Here is a 16735-nt window from a genome sequence, read left to right as displayed (position 1 = left end):
TTTAACGATCAGCTCCTGGAAGGAGGCACAGGCACCGACTTGCAGCACTTGTCAGTTATTGTGGTGTAGATATACTCCTACCTCAGCTGATTTCAGGTTACCAAAGTGATGTCACTGAAAGCAAACTGGGAAGAGATGTATACAGATACACTTCTGTATAGAGTTTCCACCATATAGATACCTCCACAACATAGAAAATAGCAAAAAAATGTAATCAACCAGTGATGAGTCTTGAGTACCATCTTTTTAAAATATGATTTATTTAGTCGTAAGTTTACATAATTGAATTTTTTTTAAGTTTTTCTGATGTGGACCATTTCTTTTTGTCTTTCTACATTTTTACACTTAAGATTATAACCCTATAAACTCATTTATCAACTGTCTTCCTTCTCTGTATTATTCTTGGCACTCAACCAAGACTGCCGAAGTCTATCGTACCTTGTATTTTTACATTCTCAAATAAGAACTTAAGATTATAAGATGTGCGTTAAAAAAACAAAAACAAAGAAAACTGATGCCAAGAGTTGCTTAGCGTGTCCTTGGGAAGGAGGAGGAGCCAACACCAGTTAACCTGTGTTAACTCTGCTGGGTGACCCAGCACTCACTGTCACGTGCTCTGATTTGGTTCTCACACCACCCTGGATACATCCAACTGCAGAAACCAGTGGGCCGTTCCTGGGATACAGAACAGACGTGGGCCAGGGATGCAGGGAGTCCACATGGAGGGCAGTCAGATCCCAGGTTCCAGTGCAGTTAAAAATAAGCTTTACTATCCCCTCAAACAAGCATCACCAAGCCTCCCTGGCCTGGCTGCAAAACCCACCTCTCTTGAAGTAGGTCCCTTCACCCCAGCCTGAATCTCTCGACTCTGCGAGGAAACACGAGGAGCTGCCCTGGGTCCCACTGTAGACGAGCAGCTCCTGCCAAAGCAGACACATTGCCTCGGTGCAGGACTGACTTTTCCAAGACTCACCCCACTAGAAATGGGACAGTGGGAGGTTATACAAAAGTGAATTAAGGTTGGAGGAAGTCAGTTCCCAGTTCGACTCAGCTTTAGAATGACCACTAACGGCCTGTTAGACTAGAAACTGATTCCAGGTAACAAATGACTTACAAATATATTTTAACAGAAAATGGGTAAAACTTGGAGTGGTTCTCCTGTGGGCATGAGAAGCATCTTATCCCTTGTCCCTTCCTGCAGGAGAGTTCTCGGCCTCGGACAGCTCCCTCAATGACATCCAGGAGACCCAAAGGCCGCCCATTCCCGACCCCGGCCTCATGCCCCTGCCCGACGCTGCTGCGGATTTGGATTGGTCCAACCTGGTGGACGCTGCCAAGGCATATGAGGGTGAGTCTACTGATGGTCCGGGCTGGGCCATACTGAGGTCGTGGGCGGTGTGAGTGCTCTGGACACGCTGACATTTTACCATCACAGCCAGAAACCAGTTGAGCTAACGGTTCTTGAGCACTTGGTAGGGGCCCCCACTGTCAGATTTAGTCAGGTGGAACCCAGTGTTTCCTCTACATAGGAATTCGTCACACGGATGCCTCGCCTCCCTGTACCTGAGAAGGGCAGAGTGCAGGGGAATCCCAACTGTCACGTGAATGAAAACAGCACGTGTCCGGGAGAGTGTTTTATCACGTCGTGAAAACGTCATTGCTCAACGCACAGTTGGATCTGTTAGGATGCTTGTCCTGCTTGGCCCGGCCCCAGGCTCCTTCCTCTGCTCTTCTCACTCATCTCTCGGGTGTGTGGTAGCAGGTGTGCTTTCTGCCTGCTTCGTTCCTACATCAACCTACTTGCTGTGTGCTTGCGTTAAGCCAGTGGTCCTTCAATGCAGGCCCTTAGACTAGTGCTGACCTGCTCTGCTGAAATAGAAAAAAACTAAAAGTATTGCTGTGTGTGTTGACATGAGGTTGTCAGAGGTCTTTTTTTTGATAGACTGACTCTGAGGTTGCCCTTCCCGATTTTTTGAGGCTAAAATGGTCTTTGTAAAATGATGGTGCTAGTAGATGATTGGTTTTGAGGTTTTGTTTTATTGCCCTTACTTGGAAGGATTGAAAGTTGCTCTTCAGTCAAGCTCCAGTTTGGGGGAGCCAATTGCCTAGGCCATGGAATTCAGCAGTCAGACAACCACAGAGCAGTGAACAGTGAATCCCCATTTTAGCTGATGGCAATTCCCCAGGACTAACTTGATTGTCAGTTTCAATGTGTTGGTCACTCTCCTTCATATAAAATCACAGTTTTGTTTTTTGTTTTAATTTTTATTGGAGTATAGTTGATTTACAATGTTGTGTTAGTTTCAGGTATACAGCAAAGTGAATCACTTCTACATATACATATACCCATTCTTTTTTTGATTCTTTTCCCATATAGGACATTACAGAGTATTGAGTTCCCTGCGCTATACAGTAGGTCCTTATTAGTTATCTGTTTTATATATAGTTGTGTGTACATGTCAATCCCAATCTCCCAATTTATCCCTCCCCGCCTTACCCCCTGGTAACCATAAGTTTGTTTTCTTTTTATTTTTCTTTAACATCTTTATTGGGGTATAATTGCTTCACAATGGTGTGTTAGTTTCTGCTTTATAACAAAGTGAATCAGTTATACATATACATATGTTCCCATATCTCTTCGCTCTTGCGTCTCCCTCCCTCCCACCCTCCCTATCCCACCCCTCCAGGCGGTCACAAAGCACCGAGCTGATCTCCCTGTGCTATGCAGCTGCTTCCCACTAGCTAGCTACCTTACGTTTGGTAGTGTATATATGTCCATGCCTCTCTCTTGCTTTGTCACAGCTCACCCTTCCCTCTCCCCATATCCTCATGTCCGTCCTCCAGTAGGTCTGTGGCTTTATTCTTGTCTTACCCCTAGGTTCTTCATGACATTTTTTTTTCTTAAATTCCATATATATATGTGTTAGCATACGGTATTTGTCTTTCTCTTTCTGACTTACTTCACTCTATATGACAGACTCTAGGTCTATCCACCTCATTACAAATAGCTCAATTTCGTTTCTTTTTATGGCTGAGTAATATTCCATTGTATATATGTGCCACATCTTCTTTATCCATTCATCCGATGATGGACAATTAGATTGTTTCCATCTCCAGGCTATTGTAAATAGAGCTGCAATGAACATTTTGGTACATGACTCTTTTTGAATTTTGGTTTTCTCAGGGTATATGCCCAGTAGTGGGATTGCCTAGGTCATATGGTAGTTCTATTTGTAGTTTTTAAGGAACCTCCATACTGTTCTCCATAGTGGCTGAACCAATTCACATTCCCACCAGCAGTGCAGGAGTGTTCCCTTTCCTCCACACCCTCTCCAGCATTTATTGTTTCTAGATTTTTTGATGATGGCCATTCTGACTGGTGTGAGATGATATCTCATTGTAGTTTTGATTTGCATTTCTCTAATGATTAATGATGTTGAGCATTCTTTCATGTGTTTGTTGGCAGTCTGTATATCTTCTTTGGAGAAATGTCTATTTAGGTCTTCTGCCCATTTTTGGATTGGGTTGTTTGTTTGTTTGTTATTGAGCTGCATGAGCTGCTTGTAAATTTTGGAAATTAATCCTTTGTCAGTTGCTTCATTTGCAAATATTTTCTCCCATTCTGAGGGTTGTCTTTTGGTCTTGTTTATGGTTTCCTTTGCTGTGCAAAAGCTTTGAGGTTTCATTAGGTCCCATTTGTTTATATTTGTTTTTATTTCCATTTCTCTAGGAGGTGGGTCAAAAAGGATCTTGCTGTGATTTATGTCATAGAGTGTTCTGCCTATGTTTCCCTCTAAGAGTTTGATCGTTTCTGGCCTTACATTTAGGTCTTTTATCCGTTTTGAGCTTATTTTTGTGTATGGTGTTAGGGAGTGATCTAATCTCATACTTTTACATGTAGCTGTCCAGTTTTCCTAGCACCAATATTGAAGAGGCTGTCCTTTCTCCACTGTACATTCCTGCCTCCTTTATCAAAGATAAGGTGACCATATGTGCGTGGGTTTATCTCTGGGCTTTCTATCCTGTTCCATTGATCTATGTTTCTGTTTTTGTGCCAGTACCATACTGTCCTGATTACTGTAGCTTTGTAGTATACTCTGAAGTCAGGGAGCCTGATTCCTCCAGCTCTGTTTTTCTTTCTCAAGATTGCTTTGGCTGTTCGGGGTCTTTTGTGTTTCCATACAAATTGTGAAACTTTTTGTTCTAGTTCTGAAAAGAATGCCAGTGGTAGTTTGATAGGGATTGTATTGAATCGGTAGATTGCTATGGGTAGTAGAGTCATTTTCACAATGTTGATTCTTCCAATCCAAGAACATGGTATATCTCTCCGTCTATTTGTATCATCTTTAATTTCTTTCATCAGTGTCTTATAATTTTATGCATACAGGTCTTTTGTCTCCTTAGGTAGGTTTATTCCTAGATATTTTATTCTTTCTGTTGCAATGGTAAATGGGAGTGTTTTCTTGATTTCACTTTCAGATTTTTCATCATTAGTGTATAGGAATGCCAGAGATTTCTGTGCATTAATTTTGTATCCTGCAACTTTACCAAATTCATTGATTAGCTCTAGTAGTTTTCTGGTAGCATCTTTAGGATTCTCTATGTATAGTATCATGTCATCTGCAAACAGTGACAGCTTTACTTCTTCTTTTCTGATTTGGATTCCTTTTGTTTCCTTTTCTTCTCTGATTGCTGTGGCTAAAACTTCCAGAACTATGTTGAATAAGAGTGGTGAGAGTGGGCAACCTTGTCTTGTTCCTGATCTTAGTGGAAATGCTTTCAGTTTTTCACCATTGAGGATGATGTTGGCCGTGGGTTTGTCCTATATGGCCTTTATTATGTTGAGGAAAGTTCCCTCTATGCCTACTTTCTGCAGGGTTTTTATCATAAATGGGTGTTGAAGTTTGTCGAAAGCTTTCTCTGCATCTATTGAGATGATCATATGGTTTTTCTCCTTCAGTTTGTTAATATGGTGTATCACGTTTATTGATTTGTGTATTTTGAAGAATCCTTGCATTCCTGGAATAAACCCCACTTGATCATGGTGTATGATCCTTTTAATGTGCTGTTGGATTCTGTTTGCTAGTATTTTGTTGAGGGTTTTTACATGTATGTTCATCAGTGATATTGGCCTGTAGTTTTCTTTCTTTGTGACATCCTTGTCTGGTTTTGGTATCAAGGTGATGGTGGCCTTGTAGAATGAATTTGGGAGTGTTCCTCCCTCTGCTATATTTTGGAAGAGTTTGAGAAGGATAGGTGTTAGCTCTTCTCCTAATGTTTGATAGAATTCGCCTGTGAAGCCGTCTGGTCCTGGGCTTTGGTTTGTTGGAAGATTTTTCATCACAGTTTCAATTTCAGTGCTTGGGATTGGTCTGTTCATATTTTCTATTTCTTCCTGATTCAGTCTTGGCAGGTTGTGCATTTCTAAGAATTTGTCCATTTCTTCCAGGTTGTCCATTTTATTGGCATAGAGTTGCTTGTAGTAATCTCTCACGATCTTTTGTATTTCTGCAGTGTCAGTTGTTACTTCTCCTTTTTCATTTCTAATTCTATTGATTTGAGTCTTCTCCCTTTTTTTCTTCATGAGTCTGGCTAATGGTTTATCAATTTTGTTTATGTTCTCAGAGAACCAGCTTTTAGTTTTATTGATCTTTGCTATCGTTTCCTTCATTTCTTTTTCATTTATTCCTTATCTGATTTTTATGATTTCTTTCCTTCTGCTAACTTTGGGGGTTTTTTGGTTCTTCTTTCTCTAATTGCTTTAGGTGCAGGGTTAGGTTGTTTATCTGAGATGTTTCCTGTTTCTTAAGGTGGGCTTGTATTGCTATTAACTACCCTCTTAGAACTGCTTTTGCTGCATCCCATAGGTTTTGGGTCGTCGTGTCTCCACTGTCATTTGTTTCTAGGTATTTTTTTATTTCCTCTTTGATTTCTGCAGTGATCACTTCGTTATTAAGTAGTGTATTGTTTAGCCTCCATGTTTTTGTATTTTTTACAGATCTTTTCCTGTAATTGATATCTAGTCTCATAGTGTTGTGTTTGGAAAAGATACTTGATACAATTTCAATTTTCTTAAATTTACCAAGGCTTGATTTGTGACCCAAGATATGTTCTATCCTGGAGAATGTTCCATGAGCACTTGAGAAAAATGTGTATTCTGTTGTTTATGGATGGAATGCCCTATAAATATCAATTAAGTCCATCTTGTTTAATGTATCATTTAAAGCTTGTGTTTCCTTATTTATTTGCATTTTGGATGATCTGTCCATTGGTGAAAGTGGGGTGTTAAAGTCCCCTACTATGAATGTGTTACTGTCGATTTACCCTTTTATGGCTGTTAGTATTTGCCTTATGTATTGAGGTGCTTCTATGTTGGGTGCATAAATATTGACAATTGTTATATCTTCTTCTTGGATCGATCCCTTGATCATTATGTAGTGTCCTTCTTTGTCTCTTCTAATCGTCTTTATTTTAAAGTCTATTTTGTCTGATATGAGAGTTGCTACTCCAGCTTTCTTTTGGTTTCCGTTTGCTTGGAATATCTTTTTCCATCCCCTTACTTTCAGTCTGTATGTGTCTCTAGCTCTGAAGTGGGTCTCTTGTAGACAGCATATATATGGGTCTTGTTTTTGTATCCATTCAGCCAATCTGTGTCTTTTGGTGGGAGCATTTAATCCATTTACATATAAGGTAATTATCGATATGTATGTTCCAATTTCCATTTTCTAAATTGTTTTGGGTTCGTTATTGTAGGTCTTTTCCTTCTCTTGTGCTTCTTGCCTAGAGAAGTTACTTTAGCATTTGTTGTAAAGCTGGTTTGGTGCTGCTGAACTCTCTCAACTTTTGCTTGTCTGTAAAGGTTTTAATTTCTCCATCAAATCTGAATGAGATCCTTGCTGGGTAGAGTAGTCTTGGCTGCAGGTTTTTCTCCTTCATCACTTTTAGTATGTCCTGCCAGTCCCTTCTGGCTTGCAGAGTTTCTGCTGAAAGATCGGCTGTTAACCTTATGGGGATTCCCTTGTGTGTTATTTGTTGTTTTCCCCTTGCTGCTTTTTATATGTTTTCTTTGTATTTGACAGTTTGATTAATATGTGTCTTGGCGTATTTCTCCTTGGATTTATCCTGTATGGGACTCTCTGTGCTTCCTGGACTTGATTAACTATTTCCTTTCCCATATTAGGGAAGTTTTCAACTATAATCTCTTCAAATATTTTCTCAGTCCCTTTCTTTTTCTCTTCTTCTTCTGGAACCCCTATTATTCGAATGTTGGTGCGTTTAATGTTGTCCCAGAGGTTTCTGAGACTGTCCTCAGTTCTTTTCATTCTTTTTTCTTTATTCTGCTCTGCAGTAGTTATTTCCACTATTTTATCTTCCCGGTCACTTATCCGTTCTTCTGTCTCAGTTATTCTGCTATTGATCCCATCTAGAGTATTTTTCATTTCATTTATTGTGTTGTTCATCGTTGCTTGTTTCATCTTTAGTTCTTCTAGGTCCTTGTTAAATGTTTCTTGCATTTTGTCTATTCTATTTCCAAGATTTTGGATCATCTTTACTATCATTATTCTGAATTCTTTTTCAGGTAGACTGCCTATTTCCTCCTCATTTGTTAGGTCTGGTGGGTTTTTATCTTGCTCCATGTGCGGTGTGTTTTTCTGTCTTCTCATTTTGCTTACCTTACTGTGTTTGGGGTCTCCTTTTTGCAGGCTGCTGCTTCTCAGTTCCCGTTGTTTTTGGTGTCTGTCCCCAGTGGCTAAGGTTGGTTCAGTGGGTTGTGTAGGCTTCCTGGTGGAGGGGACTAGTGCTTGTCTTCTGGTGAGTGAGGCTGGATCTTGTCTTTCTGGTGGGCAGGTCCACGTCTGGTGGTGTGTTTTGGGGTGTCTGTGGACTTATTATGATTTTAGGCAGCCTCTCTGCTAATGGGTGGGGTTGTGGTCCTGTCTTGCTAGTTGTTTGGCATAGGGTGTCCAGCACTGTCGCTTGCTGGTCGTTGAGTGAAGCTGGGTGCTGGCGTTGAGATGGAGATCTCTGGGAGATTTTTGCTGTTTGATATCATGTGGAGCTGGGAGGTCTCTTGTGGAACAGTGTCCTGAAGTTGGCTCTCCCACCTCAGAGCCACAGCACTGACTCCTGGCTGCAGCACCAAGAGCCTTTCCTCCACACGGCTCAGAATAAAAGGGAGAAAAAGTAGAGAGAATTAGTAGAAGTAGGAAGGAAGAAAGGAAGGAAGGAGGGAGGGAGGGAGGGACAGTGGAAGAAAGGAGGGAAGGAAAGAAAAAAGAAAGAAGGAAGATAAAGTAAAACAGAGTAAAATATAATAAAGTTATTAAATTTAAAACAATTATTTTAAAAAAATTTTTTTAAAAAGGACGGAGAGAACCTTAGGACAAATGGTCGAAGCAAAGCTATACAGACAAAATCTCACACAGAAGCATACACATACACACAAAAAGAGGAAAAGGGGAAAAAATCATAAATCTTGCTCTCAAAGTCCACCTCCTCAATTTGGGATGACTCGTTGTCTATTCATGTATTCCACAGATGCAGGGTACATCTAGTTGATTGTGGAGCTTTAATCCGCTGCTTCTGAGGCTGCTGGGAGAGATTTCCCTTTCTCTTCTTTGCTCTCACAGCTCCCGGGGGCTCAGCTTTGAATTTGGCCCCACCTCTGCGTGTAGGTCACTGGAGGGTGTCTGTTTTTCGCTCAGACAGGACGGGGTTAAAGGAGCCGCTGCTTCGGGGGCTCTGGCTCACTCAGGCCAGGGGGCGAGGGAGGGGCACGGAGTGCGGGGTGGGCCTGCGGCGGCAGAGGCCGGCATGACGTTGCACCAGCCTGAGGCGCGCCGTGCGTTCTCCCGGGGAAGTTGTCTCTGGATCCCGGGAACCCGGCAGTGGCGGGCTGCACAGGCTCCCGGGAGGGGCGGTGTGGATAGTGACCTGTGCTCGCACACAGGCCCCTTGGTGGCGGCAGCAGCGGCCTTAGCGTCTCATGCCCGGCTCTGGGGTCCACGCTGATAGCCGCGGCTCGCGCCCATCTCTGGAGCTCCTTTAAGCAGCGCTCTTAATCCCCTCTCCCCTCGCACCAGGAAACAAAGAGGGAAGAAAAAGTCTCTTGCCTCTAAGGCAGGTCCAGACCTTTCCCCGGACTCCCTCCCGGCTAGCCGAGGTGCACCATCCCCTTCAGGCTGTGTTCACTCCGCCAACCCCAGTCCTCTCCCTGCGCTCCGACCAGAGCCCGAGCCTCAGCTCGCAGCCCCACCCGCCCCGGTGGGTGAGCAGACAAGCCTCTCGGGCTGGTGAGTGCCGGTCGGCACCGATCCTCTGTGCGGGAGTTTCTGCGCTTTGCCCTCCTCACCCGTTGCTGCGCTCTCCTCCGCGGCTTCGAAGCTCCCCCCCCCCCCCGCCGCAACCCGCAGTCTCCGCCCGCAAAGGGGCTTCTAGTATGTGGCAACCTTTCCTCCTTCACAGCTCCCTCCCACTGGTGCAGGTCCCGTCCCTATTCTTTTGTCTCCGTTTTTTCTTTTTTTCTTTTACCCTACCCAGGTACGTGGCGAGTTTCTTGCCTTTTGGGAGGTCTGAGGTCTTCTGCCAGCGTTCAGTAGGTGTTCTGTAGTTGTTCCACATGGAGACGTATTTCTGGTGTATCTGTGGGGAGGAAGGTGGTCTCCGCGTCTTACTCTTCCGCCATCTTCCCCTCGTTCTCCCTCCATAAGTTTGTTTTCTACATCTGCAACTCTACTTCTGTTTTGTAGATAAGTTTATTAGTACCCTTTTTTTAGATTCCACATATAAGTGATATCACATGATATTTGTCTTTCTCTGACTGACTTCGCTCAGTATGACAATCTCTAGGTCCATCCATGTTGCTGCAAAGAAGTTTTGGTTTTTCAGTGGGAGATTTTTTTTTTTAATTTGATTTTGTTTCTTGGCTCAAGCCTGAAGTCTGTGTATTTTGAAACAGAGGTGGTGTGGGCCTAGGCTAAAGCCCACCAAGGTGGCCAGGAGTCTTAGGGAAAACATACTTGAGGAAGCCTCGGGAAGCTTAGTCCTAGCTCTTTAATGCGCTTTATGTTGTCACTGAGTGGAAAGCATGGTCTGGAAATTTGGCATGAGGCCTGTTTCCAGGGAAACAATAGAATGGTACTTTTATGAGCAAGGGAAAAGCTGGAATAGAAGCTGAGTCACAACAACTGTTTTTAAAAGAGAAATTACAGTGTTACTATCCTCTTCCAGCTACAACAGTAAAAAAATTTTCCTACAAGGGTTGGGAGATAAGGTTTCCGATGCATTCCTGCCCCTTGATTAGATGTGACTGTGCGTGTAGGCCATTTCTTTTAGAAATGGAGGGCCCCCATAGAGAGGGCCCAGGCTCCAGTTCCAAAATACTGAATGGTTTCTTCTCTCCGTTTCAGTCCAGAGAGCCTCGTTCTTTGCTGCTAGTGATGAAAACCATCGCCCTCTGAGTGCTGCATCCAACAATGACCAGCTTGAAGAGCAGGCTCTGGCCCAGATGAAGTCTTACAGCAGGTTAGTCATCCAGTGGCGAGGGTACCACTCCACACCACACATCACCTCCATCAGTGACAGACCGCAGGTGTGGGGAAGAGGCGATGGAGGCCACATGTAGCAGCTGAATGAAGGGCATCACTCCGGTGCCAGACACGTCACTTCTTGTTCGAATGCTTTGTAACCAAATACCCTCAACACCATGAAACTGTTCTTGAGGGCTTAAAAGTCATCATTGTGAATATTCATTATTATTTAATGCCGTCGTACATTTCTAGCCTCAGGGTTTATTAGGTAAGGTAAGGGAGATCACGTGTGCTGAACATCCTCGGCCTCCTATGCGTTTAGTCCTTGAGTCTGGGTTTTGAGTCCGCCAGTTTTGAAGCTGTCAGTTGGTCATGCTTGTAAATGTACCTGCATCTTAGCAGCTCCCAGCGCTCTGCTTCAGCCTACGTTAGAACTGGGTCACCGCGAGACGTACGGGTTACGTAAACTAAGAAGTTAAAAGCAGTAGCTGAGTTAAGGGCATGGACTCTGACTTCTACTTAGCTATGTAGAGGCTGACTCTTCCATTTCCCCCTCAGTGTCAAATGGTGAGGTTGTTGGATAAATGTGTGATGTTCCTATATATTAAAGCATCCCAGCAGTCAGCCGTGGACACATAGTAAGCCCTCCCTAATGGAGAATAATTTCATCAACTTGAAATCTCTTAAAACCTTTTGATGATGGATAAGAATCCAGGTATCTAGAAAACTTGGTCAGAAACAGCCAGTAACGGGAAGAGTGAGGTTGGCATAGGTTTGCACAGATATACCGGCGACTTGTGCTTGAAGACTTCTGAAGCAAGTCTGTAAGGAAACCCTCTTCAAGAGGAAGTAGAAGAGCAATGGGTTGTTTGTTGTGAGTGTAACAGATGCTGCATTTATCCTACTGTTGGGACAGTTGGGGAAGGAAAGAGGCAGTGAGTTTGGCTGTTGAGAACTTTTTTAAAAATTGCAGAGTCGAGGGGAGAGCCCCAAATGTCCCTTTTTAGGATGAAGAGAAGTCTGAGTGAGCAAAGACAGTTCTCCTGAGAGAGGATTATTAAGCGGCTCCTAAATCTTTGTAGAACCTGTAGAAGCTTAAGATGAGGATGATGATTGGGTCTTTGTTCGGTGTGGATGAGCAAATGCAAATGGGGTTAAATATGTTCTTAAAGATTATCAGTGCACTCACAGCACAGAATTCATTTTGCAGACCTTCAGAAGTCAAGGTACGCCACAGCCTGCAGTGGCTGCGTCAGCCCTGCCAGGAGCGGGGACTGTGGACTCAACGGCTTGTGAAGGACAGCCCTGCCCCCATCCCCAGCCTCAGTGTTTTCTGTTCAACACCACTCTTATTCTGTCACATCCTTGGCCTTCAACCCATCCAAACCTGACCTACTTGTGAGGTGCGGTGGATTGCAGCTGACCACTTCCCTTTTAAAATCCATTCACTGTCAGCTTTTAATTGGTCGTCCTGTCTTTCTTAGAAGTGAGGAGGTCATTATCATTCCATTTTATTTACAGCCTTGGGACACTCCATGCCACTGTGGGCTTGCTGTGGACCTAGAATTAGCAGAAGACGTTGACACAGCTTATTTTAGGTCAGGAATTCCAACTTGAACTTTGATTTTTAAAGTAAAGAATACCTTTTATTTCATGACGCCAAGAGTTCAGAGTCACCACCTCTTCCCCTTGACCTCTGGAAAGAGGCAGCTGCCAGTTGGTTCCATGGAAGCCTTCAGATTTTTGGTTGTGTGAGGCTGAGGTTGTGTTTCTGGCTAGAACTCACCTGGAAACTTTTTGGAGCTTGAATTCAAGTAGAGGAGAGTCTGGGAGGGAGAGTTGACAGGTCTTCAGCCCCTGCCAAGCTGTGTCATCTGTCCAGCTGGTTACATGGCCTTCTCGTCCTCTAACTCCCCTTCCTTCTGATGCTCCACTGGCATGGCATTTTTAGCACTTAAATGAAATGGGAGAAAATAAGAAAATTGTGGGCCGTAGAGTTTGCTGATCATAATAGCGAAGAGCTTAAGACATTAAGGTTGGACTGAGAAGCTTCTGAAAGATGTAGCCTTATTTTTTTAATAATATTTGAAGATATTTAGTCTAAGTTAAGACGTGGGCCCGATGACTTAGTCGCCACCGGGTGAGTGGCCCCAGGCTTTACTTACTTGGGTTGCCCCAACGTAGAGCCTGCCCTAACCCTCCCCCAGCCAACATGCACACACAGAGGAGTAACTCTCCTCTTCTTAGAGCCTCTAAAGAGATACTCATTTCACTGTTTGACAGTTGTGTCTGCCAGAAAGTTGTTCTTGTGCTGCCAAAGAGACCATTTTCACTTATTGTCCTATATTGTCACAAAGATGCAGCATCTTAAAAAAGGAAGCCATTGATTGGCTGTAGTTCACACTTGTATTACCTTTTGTTAAGACTGCCATTTTCTTTTTTAAAATGAGAATGCACGGTTGTAATTTGACATCCTGAGTAATTTGACATTGAAAACCATTTTGTAAGTTCAGGCGCCTCCTTAAAAAAAAAAAAAATGCCAAACAAAGCCAGCCATGGAGGGTCCTGCCAGCAAGGTCTTTTGTTTCTTGTTCCCAGCAGTAAAAATTCCTCTCCCACTCTGGCTTCTAAAGTGGACCAGCTGGAAGGTATGCTGAAGTTGCTTCGAGAAGATCTGAAGAAGGTAAACCATATTCTCAAAGCAGGTCACCCGGTCCATGCAAGCTGCCCTTGAACCGTGAGAGCCCTTTGTCAGCAGTGTTTGTTTGTTAGTGGAATAAGATGTGGTTGTTTTCCCTACTTTCTCCGTACACATGTTTAGGGAGCTGCTTAGAGCTTGGTTCCCACTGACACACATAGTGCAAGAAAGCTTTCATTGTCACACGCACAGAAAAAGCGTTCCCTTTTTTGTGAACGCCTTTAGACCTCAGCCAGCCCTCTCCCAGCCTCCCCACCCCTGCTCCATAGCCCAGACCCACGTGTCCTCACTGCTATTCAGGCTCTTGCACCAAAAGAATTAGATGCTGTTTGTTTCTTGAGTGGCTTTATATTAACACAGGAGCCCCCAGAACAATCGTCTAAAATGTAAGACAGCCCTTATTCCTTACAACTTAACAAAGACATTAAACTACTCGGTCATGTATTTACATTCCAAAATCAGCCGGTAGCGGATGCCTCAGGGAGTCCCGTTCCCTGGGTGAGAGCATCTTAAGGCCCAGCACCAGGCCACATAGACAGCTCTTCAGTGGAATGAAGGAGGGAAGTGGGTGAAGGGCGCACGCAGATCCACAGCCACTCCTCACGGCTGGGCAGGGGGAGGCCACCCTCTTAGTTCTTTCCTGCTCTGCTCGCCCTCCCAGGAAAAAGAAGACAAAGCTCACCTTCAGGCGGAGGTTCAGCACTTGCGAGAGGACAACCTGAGGCTGCAGGAGGAATCCCAGAACGCCTCCGACAAGCTGAAGAAGTTCACAGAGTGGGTCTTCAACACCATCGACATGAGCTAGGCCGGGAGGGGGGGGGGCCGCAGGGGCGCGCGCCCCTTAGTGCCGCCGGGAAGGCATCCTCCGAGCTCCCGCCCCAGCTCCCAACTTTGCCCCCTTTAGGGGAGCGCACAACACAACAATTGCAGATCAACAATCATTATCTGCCTTTTGTAGAAAAGAAAAAGAAAAAGGTAAATAAAAATTTTAAAAAGTAAAATAAAAGTTTAACTGCTAAAATGTGAATGTCTTTATTTTTTTGCACAATATCTATCTTTATCTGTTATGTATTTAAAAAGAAACTGGGGCTAGGACCAGGGTTCCCCCCACTGGCCCATCTGCCTCTATTTCCATCAGCTCTTTCTTATCTATTTCAGGTAACCCAAGCTTTCCCTCAGTATCCTGACAAATGTCATTATTCCTAGGAAGAAAATAAAGTTTTTAAAAACTGTTTATTTGGGGAGGGGGATTTTCTTACCTTCGTTCCTAAAATGCCTGGGGAGGGAGGTGCTTTGAGAAAATGCCTACCTCCCTCGAATGGCTTGTGCATGAGCTAGTGATGTCTGTCCCTATCTTACAGAGATGAGCAGGAACGGGGTTACTTGTCAATAACAAATCAGTGAACCAGAGAGAGGCAGAGACGGAGGCTGTGGGCCACACCCCTTTCCCATCCTGCATTATGACATCACTACTTCTTCCTTTCCCTGGGAAAATGGTCCCAGGTGCTGTGTGCTCCTCTGAGCTGGAGCCCTTTTTGTTTGTTTGGCTTAAGTCAGTCCCTCTAAAGTGGGATCAGCCTTTCTGTAGCCTCCTGGCTCCAAACAGTAATTGGTTTCAGAATTCCTCCAAACTAAAAATCATATGATTTATATGCATTTTGGTCAAAAGTAGAGTTTTTGTTTGAGATTTTTAAAGATAACAATGTGGCAAAATTGTATTTTTAGCTTGCTCAAAATGATCTGATTAATAAATTAGTAAATCCTTCTCTCCAAAGCAAGACTTCACCAGTATTTGTAACTAGGAAAAGTGAATGTTAAATTGTGAACTTTAATACTTACTTGTTAGGAGCAATGACTGTGATCATCATGGAATGGCCTTTTGAGACCTGCATGTCCCAGTGTACAATTTCAGCCCAGCATTTTCTGCATCCTTGTGTGGCATCCAAAGGATTCTGCTGCAGAAATGATTGATGTGCTATTTTTCCTGTCTAGTGATGCAGCTGCTTTGGGCCCCTGGCCATTGTTCCAAGGCTCTCAGTCCTGCACAGAACAGAGAAACTGGGTCACTAGTGCTGAGAGGCCCCAGGGGAGCTCCTGGTGGCCTTGTTTCTTGCCTTCACAATTGTCACTAAATTACCACCTGTGCCCCTTCAGTGGTAACTCTGGTCTAAGGGAACGTTCAGCTATCCAGTGGCACCTGCTCAGAAGTTCCCTGCCCCAAGTAATCTCAGCCCATTCCTCTCTCCATCCCTGAAAGAAACGGGATGGATTTTCCTCTCTTCTCCCCCGCACCCCCATCACTAGACTTTTATGCTACAGTTTCGTTCACGATTGTGATTTCTCCATGGGATTTTTTTTTTTTTCTGGTGACATTTCTGTCATGGAAATAGGAAGATTTCGGAGTGCTCTGTAAAGATCTCAATTGTCTGTCTCTTTCTCTCTTTGACTTGTATGAAGGAGATTGTACATTGCCTGATATCTCTTTGTAAATGAGAAATACTGCTAACATCCAAGCATTCTGAAGTCTTGCTTATCCTTCTGAGTTTAGTTTTTATTTTGTTTTACATTTTGTTTGGGGATTTGGGGCAAGCTATTTATTAGAGTTTTGCAACAGAGTTCTTGTTTGAAGCCTTTAAAGACTACTTGTAAAATTCAAATAAAATTCATTTTAAACACTCTTTTAAAACACTTTGGTATTATTGCTTGAGGTTTTCTTATTTATTTATTTTTTTCTTTTCCTTTCTTCTCTTTTCTTAACATCTTTCCTGGAGCACAACCGCTCCACAGTGGTCTCTTAGCCTCCGCTACACAACAAAGCGAATCAGCTATACACACACATACACCCCCATATCTCCTCCCTCCCGTGCCCCGCGCCCCCCACCCTTCCCATCCCACCCCTCTGGGTGGTCACAGAGCACCGAACTGATCTCCCTGTGCCATGCGGCTGCTTCCCACTAGCTATCTATTTTACATTTGGTAGTGTATCTATGTCCATTGCCACTCTCTCACTTCATCCCAGTTTACCCTTCCCCCTCCCCATGTCCTCAAGTCCATTCTCTTTCTTATTTGAAAGACCACCCAGTAACTCATTGACCCTCCTTGTATCCTTATTTTTCCATCAGACTCCATTAACACCCAAGATGATCCTTGAAACTCTGTCCCTTTTAGAATTTTAATAAGCTTTTATACTGTCTGTTCACGTCCATAGAGAATTCCTAATTTGCCCTCTCTGCTTACGATTTAATATTTGCAGAGCACTTTATAATTAGCACCCTCTTCATTACCCGTGTGTGGACTGTCCGTAACAACGCTCATTCCCTGAGACCAGCACATTTTGGACTACTCTACAGCATCTCCCCAACTGTCAATGTTAGATGTCGTATGTTGAGGGAATACAAATGCCTGTTAATATTAGGCTGTGCAAAATGTAATTAGGAAAGTTAATCTACTGAAAAAAATCACAATGCATTCCAGAGCCAAATGGAACCAAATTTTTTAAATCTACCAT

General features: G+C 43.7%; 1 protein-coding gene across 8 annotated transcripts in view; it reads left to right on the top strand.

Annotated features, from left to right (window-relative positions):
* The window catches only part of SIPA1L1 (signal induced proliferation associated 1 like 1), a 198321-nt gene extending 182421 nt beyond the window's left edge, over window positions 1-15900 (top strand). For 6 of the 8 annotated variants that reach the window (XM_060140055.1, XM_060140048.1, XM_060140016.1 and 3 more), the window contains 4 exons: window positions 1202-1348; window positions 10410-10524; window positions 13128-13212; window positions 13889-15900. In XM_060140055.1, coding sequence (XP_059996038.1) covers window positions 1202-1348; window positions 10410-10524; window positions 13128-13212; window positions 13889-14032 — 491 coding nt within the window. In that variant the 3' untranslated portion in view covers window positions 14033-15900. The remainder of the gene's footprint in view (window positions 1-1201; window positions 1349-10409; window positions 10525-13127; window positions 13213-13888) is intronic. The other 2 variants (XM_060140026.1, XM_060140005.1) reach the window with 1 other exon arrangement.
* The last annotated feature ends 835 nt before the right edge of the window (window positions 15901-16735 follow it).

This window comes from Lagenorhynchus albirostris, chromosome 1 (assembly GCF_949774975.1).
Source record: "Lagenorhynchus albirostris chromosome 1, mLagAlb1.1, whole genome shotgun sequence".
NCBI classification, from domain to species: Eukaryota; Metazoa; Chordata; class Mammalia; order Artiodactyla; family Delphinidae; genus Lagenorhynchus; species Lagenorhynchus albirostris.
The sequence above is the reverse complement of the archived record's forward strand: the minus strand, read 5'-3'. Positions and strand labels throughout refer to the sequence as shown.